Raw genomic sequence first — 16,547 nt, 5'->3', positions numbered from 1 at the left:
GGTGTGTCACACACTGGTGTTTTGAGGATGAAACTCATTTTGATGAATCACCTAAAACTCTGATTCCTGAAGGTTATGCCAAGACGAGTATCCTTAAATTCTTCTGTGTGAATTTATTGCAGACCTCACTTACATGGAGTGGAAGGGGCCAGACTAACACAGTGGGGAAATACACTGAAGAAATCCTCAGTACATAGGGGAGGTAAGCAAATGGGGTTTTTAAAATTTGTTGTTGTTAATGAAAAACATGTTACACATTTGGAAGGATGTAAGAAAATTATTTCAATTTTGGGTTCTGTAACTCTTCAACAAAACCACCAAAAATAAAATGTTTTGTGTTGTTATTTCTGTGGGCTCACTTCTTGTCAATTATTGGATATTCATGACCAAGGCCTTGAAGAACTAATGGAGTTACTTTCTTAAGATCTGAAATGTCATGGACAAGTACTGCTCAGTGTATTAACTTTCAATTCACAACTGCACAGTACCTTTTGTGACACTATAACTGCCTCTGGGTGTGGAGGTAGTGCAATAGGACTTCACTCAAGACTAGTGTATGGGAAAATGATAAGGAATGCAAGTCTAGCCAAAGCAGCACTTCTCTTGTTCTTTTGAGCTTTCCACAGACCTTGTGTCAATATGCATTAATAATTAGTAACACAAATTTTTCAAGCACAACCAGTTTTTGGAAAGAGAAGGAAAAATAAATATAGAGGCAAAAGAATCTTGGTGAGGAGAGAAAAAAATAGCTAGTGATTTTAAGTTGTAGTTTTACTAAAATGACTTGTGTTGTTTCTTCCCAGCAAGTCTGAGTTCATGAGGAGGACTTATTCAAAACACTTAATCGGGCCTTTGAAGTAAAATGTTGTCATCATCTCCCATTTTTCTGGCAGATTTTCCCAAATCAGTTTACTCTGATGGCCAAGTGACACAAACAATAAGTGCCTGGCTATCTGGAATTCTCTGGATTTCCAGCTGCCATGGTAGTTGCACAGATCACTCTTTTCTCACTGCAGCGTTGGCACGGGCTGGGGACGTAGGAGGGCACTGATTATCAGCTGCCCAGGAGCTTTGTTCTGCTTCCTGAACACCAGGACTACAAGGCCAAATCTGAAAAATCTGACCCAGTCTGTGTATCCTGTCTTTTTAAAAAGTGGCTGAGAGAGAAATAAGTCAGATAAAGTGAGTAAGGAGCCAAGGAGCCAGAGGGCTCAGCTGGATCCTCGTACTTCAGTATCTATAATCAAAACATATATTAAGTGATGTTAATGTTCAGCTATCATTAGTGTTCGTACTATAGCAATATGAATAGCATTAGGATTAGCACTGGTGTTATTAGACAGTGGTCTAATGAGGCCTGTGGGACAGGAGAGAATATGGGTTGGAGCCAGGGCTAGTCACGGAGAGAGAAAAGAGAAAACCTAGAGAGAGAGAAGATACTAAGCAACTCCTAGAAGTTCAACTGGAGGCAGAAAATGTCATGGTTAATTTAAAAAATAATAAAAATCTTTCAGAAGCCTAGTACAAAACTGTAACCACAGTTACAAATAGTAAGTGTAGTACTATGCTATGACACATAGTGGTGGTGAAATTCATAATTCAAGGGTTACTCACGCTGGGGGACTGTCTCCGCAGTACTTCCCAATTCTTTTGGCATCGTTGATCTCTCCACCATTAAACACTGCTACATAGTCATATCTGCAGTAGTTGTCTCTCTCCACATCAAACTTCTCGAACTTTAACTCTATTAGCTACAAGGAAAATGTAAATAACTCATTTATTGGTGCTTCTTGTAGTAAGTGACATCTTCATGTGAAGTAGTATTTGATTTTTCTTTCCAGAAGGGAAAGTCCTTAATGCACTTAATTGTAAAGTATTTTGATCCACATGACCTCTCCAACAAATAGTTCAACACATGGCTCTACTATTCTGTAAAACATTTTCTTCTCAAATGTATGCAAGTAACTTCTGATAAAGTTATTTTTATGAGTGAATGATAACAGGATAGTAGGTGGTAGGTGTTACGTTGCTTTTAAAATAACTGTACAAGTATAAACCACAGAAAAGGGGTGTAATTTCATCATTCAAGATATGCTAAAGAAAAAGCAAAGGGAAAGTTGGTAGAGCCATTTCACTGACTTCATTAACAGCAGGGTTTGAATCACTGGTTGCCAATGCTATGTGCATTCAGTGCAGAATTAAAAAAGTTAGAAATTAAAATATTGATAGAAATAAAATTAACAAATATTAAGACTAAAACCATGAGAAAGTAAGTAGTTAGAAGAATTGTGTTTCCATGTCAGATTTCCATAAATGTTGAGGCTTTACAAGTCATAAACGAGAACTAGTGTAACTCTGGTATTTGCAGTGCTGATGCTATTATCTCCAATGACTTGTATGTATTGAATTTTTTACTTAAGGAAGAAAAACGATGGACAAGGAAACAGAAATTGAATCTACTACTCTGAAATGAAGGCCTGCAGAATGACTCTGTCAGTCATGTGTAGCAAGGAAGGGAAACACAACCTAACTGCTCCATGGAAACAGAGGTAATATATGTATTTAGGTTGCTTCTTTATATGAAGCACAACAGTATTTAAAACATCTTCCCATAAATAGCACAAATGAGGCTTGAATGACAACACTGAATTGTGTTGATTGTAGATATGCAGGATTTCTTTTTAAAGGTCTGTCTCAAACAAAGATGGTATTAAAATTTCTAAGACTGTACAAATAAAAACAAGTAATTTGTACGTGGCATACACTTGATTTGATTTAATAACATAGTAAAAATTATCTTGTTCTATATCCATTGTAATGGTAGCCTGTTATCACCTAATGTCTTAGTTTTGCCTGAATATGCTTTTGCACTATTCAGATGTTTAAGGCATAATTTTCTTTCCCATGAAGTATGAGTAGCCATGGGGACTTGGTTTCAGAGATGAGTAACAGACTTGTTTTGAAACCCTCAGCATCATGATGAAAAAAATGCCCTTTAAATGGAAGTACCCATATGAATAATATTCTGGTGATTAAAAAAGATGGTATAGAAAGAAGCAATGCAACTGGGAATGGAAATGCTAAATTCTTCCATAGCAGGCAAAACAGCATAATATCTAATTCACTATTGTTCATAAGTGCACTTTGCACTAGTAACTATTTCATGATAGAATAGAAGCTTTTCATGATCAGGAGAAGCTCCTTCATCTTCTGTAATATATAAATTATTGGTTTGTGTTTGAAGAAACAAGACAACCTTGTTTTATTGCTCATGAGCTTATGAAATGGAAATAGAGACAACAACACCTAAACTTCGGCAAAAGGAAGACTGAGGAGCTTTTTATGTGCACTTGAAGAGAGATGCTTATTCACTACTTCCTCAAAAATTGCTTTTGTCACTGTCAAAATTCTGCCTTATTTGCATGCAAACAACCACTGTTGCAGTACATGACTAATATATATTTGGAAACAGGTAGATTTACGGAACAGGATCATCAAAAGACACGGGATATAATGCCTATATTTTTACGCTTATATAGCCTTTCTTAAATCTTCTCTATGAGCTTAGAAGTTCTTAGGCTTATCTAGAGACATTTGGAAAGAACCAAAGTAATCTGCAGTTTACAGATAAAGTTTTAAAAATAACTGCCTATCTATAGGATTGTTACATGACCTGTATCTAGCAAACAAGGAATGTGGATTAAAGAGGAGTACAGGAAAGACTAAGCTGACATGCTGCTTCAGTTCAAGGGAGAAACTATCTTGAGAAATGGAAAAGTATGAAAGATCAGAAGAATATATTTATCTGGGGCAGCTTTTTTTATTTTGAGGATTACAGTCATGAGCGGAAGATGAAGAGGAAAGTCATCCTTACATGTAAATGAATTTTAAAAGCTGGCTGTGGCAAGAAAAGCCACCTACCAAACATGCTTGGCAACCAAAACATTCATTGTAGACCTCCTGCCAAGGTACAGATCAGATGGCTCAGCAGCAACCAGAAAATGTGGACTGAGATTAGCCCTACAGCATAGGGAACACGCTTGTGTTTGCCATGTGTAGCACACGAGCCCTCTCTGTCTGCTGTCACATCTTTTCACATCTTAATGAAGTGGTAACATATGCTCTCATGGCATCTGGCTAATCAAGCATGTTATGAGATGGAGCCTTCAACATAGGAAATAAAACAAACTTTATGAAACGTACATTGAAAATCTCTGTCCAGGACACAGCCAAATGTATTCCCTGTGGTGTAAGCAGAATAACACAATTTCTGCTTTTAGTAAATTCAATCAGCTCTGCCTGGGTACCTCAATAACAAACTGCAGCAACGCCAGAAATGCTCAAACATTGTTAGACTTAAACGTAGCATTGGTCATCATCATGTTTGGTGCTGAGATGATCACCTGCCCTAACTTAATTTGCATAATGCTTTGTGAATTAACAAAATAATCTTTAAAAAAAACCCTGGCGTGAAAGCCTCACCAGTCACAGATGCTTTAACAGTCTTGATTTAGGGGAGTGTATCAGTGCAGGGCAGAGGATGTTCAGTGCTGAGGGAGCACGGGAGTTACTGGAGTGAGACAGGCAAGGATCTCTGGAGCGTAGCTGAGCCTGTGCTCGCTGCACGGACCCGCCCTGAGGCTGCAGCCAGATGCCATTTCATGGCTGGGGCAGCGCAGGCAGCGTGTCCCTGAGCTGGCTGCTGCTGATGGGAGTCCTTGCAGGCCATGGAAGCTGAGCCTTACCTGGTTCTTGGGGGCGACGATGTGCCAGGAGCAGGTCACTCCCGCTGGGTAGTCTCGCTCCGGCCAGTTGGGCGTTTGGAAGGACCCCGACGGCTTCTCCAGTCGTCCCCCACAGTACTGGTCCCCTGCAACACACACACCGAGCTGAGCAGAGCCCAACGGGGGAGCCACAGCCCGGGTAACACCCTTGTGCTGCTGCAGGGCTTGGGGGAGACAGGGTGGTTCTTGCTGCTTCTGCCATGGCCCCACCATAGGACATGGCTGAGCCCTTCAGCTCAGCTGGTGGCACCTCTGGGAAAACATAATCAAGGGCACCAAAAAGAGTATCCAGTACCACAGAACCAGCATTTCTGCAAACACTGGGGCTGGAGGAAGAGAAACCTCAGGTACATCCCTGCAGCCCATGGGGCAGCTGTGCCAGGGCTGACAGGCCTTCCCAAAGGAACTGCAGCCTGGGGAGTGTTCTTGATGGAGAGGGGTCTTTTTCTTCCATATCTCCTCTCCCCAGTCCCAAATTAGAAAGCTACCTCAGGTATGTAATTCTTATTTACAATATTGTTATGAACCTCCTTTATTAAATTAACTACATCAGGTCACAGTTGTTTAATATATCTTCAAAGAAGTTATCAATACAGAGCTTCAACTGGAAGACCTGATCACTTGCTCATCACCTGCACTGAGTCTGTCCAACAACCTGTCCAGTCTGGAATCATGCACTAGCAAAAACCTTGAAAAAGGTCACTCAGCAGGGCGGTACTACCTCCCTGTAACCTGCCAGCCTCTCACAGGTCATACTCTTCCCAAGTATGAGGTAATGCCTTTATGTTTAATAATATCTGACAAATCTTTTTTTGATATGTTTTTCTAAGTGTTTTTAATCCAGTGTAGAAAAGGACAATCCACAATGTTCCCTGGCACAGCACTCCACCACTTCAAAGCTCACTGAGAAAAATCACTTTCTCCTCTCCTCTGTAGCCACTTGCTCATCTGGTTTTAATATTGGAAGAGACAGGGACTGTGGTCCCCATTCACTTTCTCTGTACCATTTATGACTTTAGAGCCCTCTCCTACACTCCCTTCTTTTTTCCTTCTCTTTTCCAGCATGAAGAAGTTCGTGCTGTGCAGTTGATCTTTGTGTAGATGAGGTTCTTTAACTCTATCATACTTGTTGTCTCTTATTGCTTCTGATAGTTTTACTATATTCTCTTCTGAGATGGGAGCATCAGAATGGCACACATTATTCAAGACATAGATGCATTACAGATTTATAGTGGCATAATTTTCTGTTACTGTTTGGTCTTCGTTCTCTTTTCTAAAAATTTTTAAGTTTCTGTTTCTTTTTTTTTTGATACCTATTAAGCACTGGATTGATGCTCAACTATTGTTTTCATAAATTACCTATTTTAAACCTAACATCTCATTCCTAAGAAGCAATAGTCAATTCAGAACCTGTTGTACTGTACACACAGTTAGGATGTTTTCCCCTTATTTGCAACATTTATCTATATTGAATTTCATCTGCCATTTTATCACAGAATCACAGAATATGCTGAATTAGAAGGCACCCACAAGGATCATCAAGTCCAGCTCTTAACCCTGCACAGGACCATCCCCAAGAGTCTCACCATGTGTCTGAGAGTATCATCCAAACACTCCCTGAGCTCTGTCAGCCTTGGTGCTGTGACCCCTTCCCTGGGGAGCCTGTTCAGTGCCCAACCACCCTCTGGGTGAAGAACCTCTTTCTAATATCCAACCTAAACCTCCCCTGACACAACTTCAGGCCATTCCCTCAGGTCCTGTCACTGGTCACCACAGAGAAGAGATCAGTGCCTGCCCCTCCTCTTCCCCTCACAAGGATGTTGTAACTGCAGTGAGGTGTCCCCTCAGTTACTGATGAGCTATTACCATTTTACTACTAGGCCCAGTTCTTCCACTACTCCTACAATAGTCAGTCCTTCTCTTCACTACTTTGATTAACTAAGATGGGTAAACAGCTATACTTTGCTATTTGCTAAGCAAGATAACGAATGAATATGTTGAACAGCACAATCCCTAATATCTCTGCCATCGCATCTCGTTAAGCATTAATGTGGCTCTCCATAGAGCTGCACAGTTATATAGCATGTATATAATAGTTAATTACCTCTTTCATGTGGTTCTGCTGCAGAAAACTTCGCAATGAATCCACTTCCAGCAGTATTGGCATCTGAAGTCATCTGCACCAACATTTTATTGCTGTTGGATACGAGGGCACCTGGTTTGACAGTGCCACAGAACCTGCCGATGCGCTGTCCGTTGGCATGGCCATTGTAGATATCCACAAAATCATAGCGGCACAGGTTGTCGCTTTCCAGGTCCAAATATCGAAAAGAAAGAACCACCACTTTTCCCTCTGGGACCTGCAGAGAGACACAGAGAGAGAGAGAGAAAGAGAGAGGGAGGGAGAGGTGCATCTTGAGATGAGACTGACACCACATATCTATCAGATCCCACTGTTTGCCTGAGTGTTTTCATACCCTTCACTTCTTGCCAGGAAGCTCTTTTTGTCAATTATACTCCAGGCAAAGCAGTTTTTAGAGTAATTTGGACCAATCATAAATATAAAGCTCTGGCCATCTCTTGCCATTATCTTATTTCTGATCTGCAGTATCCTCTAGTCAGGCTCATGCAGTTAATTACAAACCATCACTGCCCAGTTCAGCTTGGCGTGTTTCTCTTATTTTCTGCTGAAGTATGGAATCAGCCCTGCAGCTCCCTGTCACCAAGCAAGGTGAGGATGAGATTAACATGAAAAAAAAATGGAACAAGCATTTACTGTTTTGAAATGACATCTCTTTCTGATTTGTGTTATCAAGTTTCATAGTTTGAAGGATTTTTTTTTTAATTTATTGACACACATCTTACATTTGTAAATAAAATTAGAAACTTTATGGCTAACACTGTACAACCCTAATATTTAGTTATTGGAGTGGATGCAGTGAAAGAATTATATTTGGAAAGACTATGTAAAACTATAAACAGAGAATTCAAAAGAACCATTAGTGGATGTCCTCAATACACAAGAGTTTTGTTTTCTGAAACATCTGAAGAAACATAAGGCAGGGCAAATCTTCTTACATGTCTGCATCTGTGGACATTGCAAAAGAGACAAGAGTACTGAGAAGGATGTAAATTAAGACAGCATAATAGTTTATAAGGAGGAGAACATTTCCTGGGATAGAGTTGCAAGCTTTTCAGAGAAAAAGCAGCATACTAAGAAGTGAAAATTATTCTAACAAAGCACTTAATGCTGTGTAACAGGACAGGAAAAAAGGAAACAGTATTTTACAGTATAGAGGGACCTTAGACAGGCAAGTGTAATTATCTGCATTCAATCCATAGCCTGGTAGAGTGGTTAGCTATTAAAATAATTGCAGCTGTTCTGCTTTACTGAGACACTACTATAATTTTCTGCTTTAAACACACTTAATATATCTGCAGTAAGTTCATATTTAAGCCATGTTATTTAAGAGTTCATGAATTTTTTTCATTCCTTAACAGTGACTCATTTTAAAACACCAGTTTGAGATAAACTACAACTAAATTGTTCTTATATGAAATTGTCAAACAGCCATTTTAATATCATAAGTCTCAACAGTTAAAAATTACTTGTTGGGTCAGGTATAGATGGAATTGCTGTAGATGGAAGTGACCACAACCTACAGCAGTTAGTGATACAGGCAGCAGCTCTAGATGTAGTGAAAAATGTGCTGTAGATATGTTAAGGTGACTCATTCATGCAGCTGCTTTTACATCCAGTGCTGATACTGATCCTGCAGCAGGACAGACTTTTGCTTGAGCTGTTCTCAGCTGCCTGGGGCCCACTTGCACACTGGCTGACCAGCCCCACTACAGTTCCTGTGGCTGGTTTCAGAGTGTTTTCCTTTAAGCTCAAAGTTCTCTCAAAAATTCAGTTCCCCTGTGCTGACGTACATCACTACTACTACATCAAAACCCCAGAACTCCCCTCGTCTTGAATCTGCTCCTTGAATCATTGCTCTCATAACCAGACCTCTTATCATTGCATTTACTTGTCTTCTGGTCTGTATCACTAAGGAGCATTAGGGCATGGTCAGTTTAACAGAAAATGAGCTACAATGACCTTGGTATTCCTGTCGGAAGACCTGAATATTGTTTATGGTTATACTATGAACTATGTGTGACTGTATAAATCAGTTCAGAAATGCTGACTGTAAAGTTAGTCAGATAAAGTCAGATTTAGGTAGTTCAATTACAGCAGCCTTTTTTCCAGCAGTTTGGATGTAAAATAACATATACTCTTTTGGAGTGGAACACTCATTATTCATAAGTTCATACAGGATGCAAAAGAGGTGACTTTTAAAGGTTATCATGTTCTAAACCAGACTGAGCTGTTATGCCTACAGTTAAGATTGTCCAACATCTTCCATTACAGTGTCTTGCAGCTTTGGCTACAAGTTACCCATCTTTAAGAGGTTTCCCCTTTTCCTTCCTGTTTCTGGAAGTTGAGCAGAAGTTGCTCTGGCATATTAAACAGTTTTATCAATGCTAAAGAGATTTTCCCCTACTTTCTCCGCTTGAATTGCTTCTTTGAATATACCTGCTCCCTCCCAGTGTTTGAAGAAGGAAGTGGAAATGTGAGAGGTGGCTGGTTCTGGGGTAAGAAAAGGTCTTTTTGCTGTCCTTGTAGAAACACACTCAGATTTAGCCCAGAGGTTCCCCCTCAGTAATGCTGATGGTGCTCACTGACAGCTTTGTTCCAGCACGGACCCAGTGCTGCTCAGCTCTCAGCAGCATTGAGGCACTCAGTCCTACCCCTGGGTATTCCACCTCCTCATGCTGCCCCAAGTGGGACAGAGGGAACCAGGACATGGGATTGACCCTGCCCAGGAAGGAGAGGGGGCTGGCAAAGCTGCCAACTCCAAACTGCCAGCCAGCTGTTCACTCAAGCCTTAGGTTTTCTGTTTCATGGTACAAGTAATTCTGTGCAGGGTTGTGTGCTTCCTTCTCCTCCCTCCACCACTGGCTATGCTTTACTGTACAACATACACTATCTAATTATATTTCATTACAGTTTTTAATCTCTGTAGCTTCTGTTAGTTCAGTCTATTTGAACTTGGTCAAGATTGTTTCCCATAGATGTACTGACTTTCTAAGTTTTGTTTCATGGCAGTTTGTAAAAAAAAGTGTAGGAAAAATTCAGCCACATGATCATGAATGTTCAACAAGGAGCCTACTCCAGGTTTTAATTGCTAGAATAATCCTTGTCATGTTTAACTCAATTTGGGGAGGTAAGTAATTTAGAGAAATGGGTGGGGCCCTTAATCAAAGTCACTGCTTACAGCCATTACTTTATAAAATAATGTACCTGCTTATTAAAATAATATTCATCATTCACAAAAATAACAAATTTGTTCCAATATGGTAAATCAATTAAAATTCTGAGGTCTGACTGGATGACAATCAGGAGTGCAGAGGATGGTGGTTCCATATTCTGGCAGCAGACACTTCAGTCTGCAGCTACTCCCGAGAAATCTCACTCTAAACACAGGCGTCTTTTCTAAACAGTACTTTTCTTTCATTTCTACCATTTGCTTTTTTAGATGTTGAAAAGTAATGTGCTAAAATCTGCCAGTGTTTATCCTAGGACATTTAAAATATTGTTCCATGAGAAACACAGGGGAGAAAGCAAAGGCCAGCGTGACTCAGTATTGTTTACTTTGAGCCACGTCCGAGCCTGATGCAGTGAGATGATGGGATACCTCAGAGGAAGAACTGGAAGGAATTCCAGCTCTTAAAAGAAAGGGGGGGGGAAAAATAGGGAGAAGTCAAAGGAAGAATGATGTGATGCTTCCTCTGCAGGGTGTGCCTTATTTTTGTTTTATCCATCCAGCTGGTATCTTTGAACAACAGAGGCACTTTAGCTTCTGCCTCTCCTTGTCACAAAGAGGGTGACTGACACATACTCACTCTCTGCTTCCCTTCTTATTTTAACTCTATGAACTTCTTTAGCATCAAAAATTACGATGTTAAACTCATGTGAAGGATGCCTTACTCCTATTGAAAGCTAAGTGACTTTTAGAGGGAGTTTTTCTAGAGCATAATTCCCTAAAATCACCTGTGTAGATTACCAACTTCTTCAAAAGGGCATGGTTATTTCATATATACAACCCCCCTCAAACTAAGGTCGCTAGAGTGTCTTTGGTTATCATTCATTGCAGGTATTTCATATAATGTTAATCGAAGTTTAGTTACATTTAAAGTAGTGAAGCTGTTTTTCTGAACACAAAGCCCTCTTCATCAAAATTACTTGGTTTAGATTATTTACTTTGAAAATAATCTTTTGGTGGGGAAAAACCCTTAAATGTCAACTTTTGTAAATATATTTTGCCTAATTTTTAAACCTGTGCTGTATATGGGTTTAATATATTTTGATATATGTTCAATACCAAATGTTTTGCCATAGCAGTCCCAGGTAGAGTTGAAAAATACATCAGCTATCTGCACACCAAATGTATTATTTCTCTCTACTGAGAATGAATGTGGAAGTCATTTGGAGTTACATCCTGGGGAGAACCATGATTCCTGCCTAGTGGCTTGTACTCTAGCTGCAATTTAAAAAAAATTGTATTAGCTTACTCTTCCTGACAAAGACATTAGACTCTGTTCATCTCTTTCTTTTGGCAATACAATCATGTGTAAAGATCTGTTCTCCACTGGGAGGGCAGTTTTACAATGATATGGGCAAATGAATGCTTAAAACATAGAAAAAATTATTTAAAATATTTCGCTCCCTCAGGGCAGATTCCCAACTTCCCTGGTAAGTAAATTTTTCAAACCTTGCTTATTGTCAGCAAACCTGCTGGAACACAGCTCCTGAACCTATAAAAACATAACCTTACATAACTCTGACAGTTTTCAGTATTATTGTTGCAGAAGTTGTTGGAGTTTTATGGGAACTAAGCAGTCTGCCAGAAAAACACAGGAGAGCGGTCCAGATTTTTGGACTATGTGACACATTTATGTGAGGTGATGGCCAAGAAGGATTACAGAGTATTAAAAGTAAATGTATATGACATATTTGAGATAAAGCTATATACATTACTATAAGAAAGGAAATAGCTGTACAAATGACTTCTTAGCAAAGCCAGCTAAAAGCTGCTGGGTAGTCTGCCAAGGTTGTAATATAACCACAAGCATGTGCTGAACACTTCTTAGAGCTCTTAGAATAGAGAAGCTGTTTTCTTTAGCCAGCTGAAAAAGTCCCAGTCTCTTGAAATAACAGAACCATAATTGAGCTAGAGAGACTCTTCTAGCTTTAGCAAACCAGTTGGAAAGATTTCAGCTGATACCTGAATGCTACATTGCTTTATCTGTATTACTCATAACATTTTCTACACCTATTTTCTTCTAAAGAATGAATTAGCTGTCATTCTGCCTCTCTGTGCATTTCTTCTGCAGCTGATGAGATCCTGTAGTTGAGAAAACAACAGCTTAATGCTTCTTGTGACCCAGACGCAAAGTGAATCAAAGTCTCTTTCAGCCTTCAGACTCGTCAGATCCTGCATTTCAGGAGGGTGTTCACAGCCCTTGGCTAAAATGGACAGGCAAAAAGTCTCAGTCACTTTCTAAGTCGATGCTAAATGTGGAAGTCTAACAGTAACTAGAGAGTATTTCTTCACGGCAGTGTAACTGGCTCTCTTATTTGGGTGCTATTGCAAGCTATTCTGAGCCTCAGCAGTATTTGGTGAAAGGATTTTGTTGTTTAAATTCAGGCTAAGCAGACCCTTGACTGTAACACTTTCCCTCAGTTTGGTAAACCGTCCTCTCTTTAAAGAGGGTACAGGCTTAATCTTGCAAGTTTTGTAGTCCTTGCTTTCCCTGCCTCCTTCCTGTACACTAGAAGACAGGGTGTTCTACATAGTTGATGGGGGAAGAAATCAGCTTGGCTTAGTGCACAATATTGTCTAACAGGGGTTAAATGAGGTGAAGGCACAAGCAAGCCTGGACTGCTACAGGTGTGCAGCCCTTCTCTGGCTTTGGGCGAGTTACAGGGGACAAGTAAGCAACAGTGAAAGAGTGGGAGTAAATGGCAGCACAGCAGAAAACTGGGATCAGGATGATCATGAAATGCCAGATGCCCCAAGAAAGCTCGAGTGCAGACACAGCTCTGCTACAGCTTTGCAGTAATGCTCCTCACCATGTCCAGGCTAACCTGGATGCCGGCATCTTGTTTACAACAGCCACATGAAGTCTGCAATGAAACCACTCTGCATGGACTTTTTAAGTACAATCATTTGTTCTCTTCTCCCTCTACCCCCAGTATATAAAGGGCAGATCCATGGCATGCTTCAGTAATTGCTTCTTCAGTGCTGCCTCCATTTGTAAGCTAAGTTTTTGAATGGTAAAAACTTTATGCTGTTATGAACAAAATTATTATTTCCCTCCAGAATCAGTTTTGAATTTTTGAAGGTCTAATATTGAGTCATATGGGTTAACTAACTTTGGACATTTTTTCCCTTTCCCTTTAAGGTACGTGTGTTATGATTCAAAATGCAATTTGCATCTGCTCTTCAGATTGTAAGGTGGGCCACGCTAATTGCTGTCACCTCAGCCCCTCCACAGCAGGAAGCAGGTTTATGAGCATACCCTGTGTTTCACATTATACTCTTCTGGATGAAGTCAGTCACAGATCAAAGGTAACCTCTAACTCAGCCCCAGTAATAATGCAACAGAAAGGTGCAGAAATCAACTATGCAACTTCACTGGGATCCTTCAGATAAAATGATTAAATTTACATCACTCATTTGGTACGAGAGTCATTTTAAACCGAACACTGTAAACAGATCAATGTCTCCTGCTTTGCGTCAGCATCTCTATAGTAGCAGGAAACAATTATCCTGTGACATCCTATTCTGCTGCCAACACCTAGGCTGTGATGCAGTCTTTGAACTGAAGTTGTCTTTAGTGAGCCTGTCAGCACACAGACTTATTTTTTTATGCTTTCTTATATTTTTCTATAGGCCTGAATATCATAAGAGTTCTTAGTAAACTGGGCCTGAAAAACAGAGAGGAAATTTTGTGGGCAGTTTCAGATGGTTTAATTTGTGCAGATGTGAGGAAAAGTAATCATTCACTCACATCCCTTGTCTGAGTCTGTGGATAAGGACATCAAGCACTGAATGTTTAGTCCTAGTTGTTTCATGATATCTGTTGTCCATGAATATGATGTCTCTGCCCTGCAGTCTCATTTCAGCATCAAAGTATCCCCATCATACCACATGCTTTCATTTCACATGGTCATTTTTAAACATAACAGCACTTCCCTATTACTGTCAGGTTGCTGGATGACAGACTCCAGATGTGCTGCTGGCAGAACATTGCTAGTAGCACACTATGAGCAAACCTGCCTGAATTTTTTGGATTTGACTGAAACTTTTTCTATGTCTTCTTGTCAGGAAAACTTTTCATTACCTCCACCCCAAACCTTTACTTCGATAGAACTCACTATTGCTTTCTGCAGTGACAGGAAGGGGAGATGCTTGTTTGCAAGTGTGTTAATTTAAAACAATTAGAGGTGTATCTATGGAAGTCAATGAAAATTTGCTTCTGACATGAGGCAAGGCCCGTTCTATTTCAGCCACTAGTATCATGTTACATCAACCCTAAAAAGCTCCAGATAGTTGAGCTGCTCTCATTACTGCACATATGTTGCTCCATATAAAACACTGGCATTAACAACAAATAGCTCTTCATTGTCTTCAGCTCTGATTTTGTGATATTAAAAATTCTTACTGTGATTTTCCAAGTACATTTGCTGTTAGGAGGGTAGACTCCAGGAAATCCTTCACTCCCAATAAACCCTGACTCGCCAGATACAACTCCTCCACATGTAAATGTAGGCCTGAGAACAGGAAAAATAGTCTTAATTTTTAAATAGATTTCATTTATTTTTTTGTATAATAGTCAAGAGGCACGAACGGTCTCAAAAACATTTAAGTACTTAAAAATATTGCTAACATTAAACATATATTTCATTATTTACATAATTTGACTGTTGACATAGAATGTGCAACTTAACGCTCAAACTTAAGTGTAGAAAAAATTAACTCCTTGGGCCTTAGTTCTGGGTTTGCACAGACTGTTATCCTTCTCTCCTTCTTTACTTCATAAGAGCAAGGTGTGATACATCACTGCAAATTGCTATTATAATGAAAACATAGTTATTAAAAAGTCATTAGTATGACTTTTTATAATACATATAACAGTAGTTAAAATAGCACAGTAATAATTCCTTCCTATGCTTTGAATTTCGATGTTTTAATCAAGTAATTCTCACGTAGTTTTCTGTACCCCAGTAGCACAATCCACCCCAGTGCACGATCCCCGCGGCCCATCTGTGCTCAGGGCCCAGCTCAGGTGAGCTCAGGTGCCGGCTCCGGCCACGCTGCACGGACACACGAAGAGCCCGGGAAAAGCTCCGTGCGGAACCACAGCGTTCCTGCTGAGGACACGAGGGTGAGCGAGTGCCCTGTCGAGCTTTAGATACGGGGGTGCCATACCGTGTTATGCCGCTGTGTTATACACCCTACACACACCCTGCACGGGGCTGCGCTCGCAGCGGCCCGGAGTCCATGGGAAAAGCCCCTGCCCTGATGCGCTCACGGGCAGGGAAACACCCCAAGGACACACGGTGGGCGCTGCTCCTGCGGGGGACGGAGGGAGAAAGGGAGGGATGGCGGGGCCACGGTACCTGTGCGGGGAGGAGGGGGTGGCGGAGCCGTGGTACCTGTGCGGGGAGGAAGGGATGGCGGGGCCGCGGTACCTGTGCGGGGGTGCTGCGGGACGCGCCGTCGCCAGCAGCAGCAGCAGCAGGAGCAGCGGCAGCGGCGGCCGCGGGGCCGCGGGCGGCATCTCGGTGCGGCGGCGGCGACTGGGGCAGGGCTGTGGCCGCTGAGCCGCTGCTCCGATCGCCGCGGGCTCCTCGTGTGAGTGCGGGGCCGGGGGAGGAGGCAAAGGCTTCCGCGGCCCCCCGCCCCTGGGGCAGGGCAGGGGCGCGGGCAGGGCCGCCCTCTCTCCCCTGCCCCGGGTGTGCCCGGTCCCGCCCCGATGCCTCCCGGGGCCGGCGGGGCCGCGGGCTCGGCCCCGGGGGCTCCCTCGGCCCCGGGGGCTCCCCCGGCCCCGCGGACCTTGCGCAGGGACCCCCTGCCCGCCCCGAGCCCGCAACCCCCGCGACACCCGCTCTGTCCTCAGGTGGCACAGGGCGGGGGCTCGTCCCGGCCGTGAATGAACTCAGTGTTGCCGTTTGTGCAATCGTGCACGGCTTCGCCAGCGCTTGAAAAATAGTAATGCTGCTTTGAAATTTCTTCTTTATTTAAATTCTAAAGTAAACTTGAAATGCTTCGTTTTGTTTACCAATGGGTGATCTTGACCCATTTAGTAGCCTTTTCGCTCTGGCTGTGAAAGATACTCTTTAAAGAGCTGTGGCAGAGCGTACAGTAATGAACTCAATACTCGGGTGTTTGTAGGATTTGGGCCAAAGTTGTTTGACTGAGAAAAGAAACGAAAGATTAAGTCAGTATTCTTACTGAACACAATATTCTTATTGAATGTGGCACTTAAAAACCCCACATTCTTAGTGCTGTTGAATGATGACATACAGATTATCATGTCAATAAATAATAATTTATCTTCTGAGAATTGCTTTAAGAACAGCCTGTCCCTCTTACTGTTTTAAGTACTTCTCCTGTGCACCTCTTTGCAGGAGAAGGAGGTAAGTCTGTA

At 41.6% G+C, this 16,547-nt stretch overlaps 1 protein-coding gene and 1 long non-coding RNA gene across 4 annotated transcripts in view; one reads left to right on the top strand and one right to left on the bottom strand.

The window, feature by feature from the left end:
• The window catches only part of PCOLCE2 (procollagen C-endopeptidase enhancer 2), a 57,523-nt gene that overhangs the window by 5,603 nt on the left and 35,373 nt on the right, over positions 1 to 16,547 (bottom strand). The window contains exons 1-5 of one of the 3 annotated variants that reach the window (XM_027686036.1): positions 15,589 to 15,719; positions 14,559 to 14,667; positions 6,889 to 7,144; positions 4,746 to 4,870; positions 1,615 to 1,751 (exon numbers count right to left, since the gene is read on the bottom strand). In XM_027686036.1, the coding sequence (XP_027541837.1) occupies positions 1,615 to 1,751; positions 4,746 to 4,870; positions 6,889 to 7,144; positions 14,559 to 14,667; positions 15,589 to 15,677 (716 nt within the window). In that variant the 5' untranslated portion in view covers positions 15,678 to 15,719. Of the gene's footprint in view, positions 1 to 1,614; positions 1,752 to 4,745; positions 4,871 to 6,888; positions 7,145 to 14,558; positions 14,668 to 15,588; positions 15,720 to 16,547 lie in introns of those variants that run through there. The other 2 variants (XM_027686035.1, XM_027686037.1) reach the window with 2 other exon arrangements.
• On the top strand, positions 111 to 13,590 carry LOC113968995. The gene is made up of 3 exons (XR_003534702.1): positions 111 to 202; positions 2,421 to 2,549; positions 13,296 to 13,590. It is a non-coding gene; the product is annotated as an uncharacterized LOC113968995 (long non-coding RNA).

Source organism: Neopelma chrysocephalum, unplaced genomic scaffold, assembly GCF_003984885.1.
Source record: "Neopelma chrysocephalum unplaced genomic scaffold, ASM398488v2 Primary Assembly neopelma1_70, whole genome shotgun sequence".
Taxonomy (NCBI): domain Eukaryota; kingdom Metazoa; phylum Chordata; class Aves; order Passeriformes; family Pipridae; genus Neopelma; species Neopelma chrysocephalum.
Note: the sequence above shows the minus strand (reverse complement) of the source record. Positions and strands in the feature narration are given on the sequence as shown.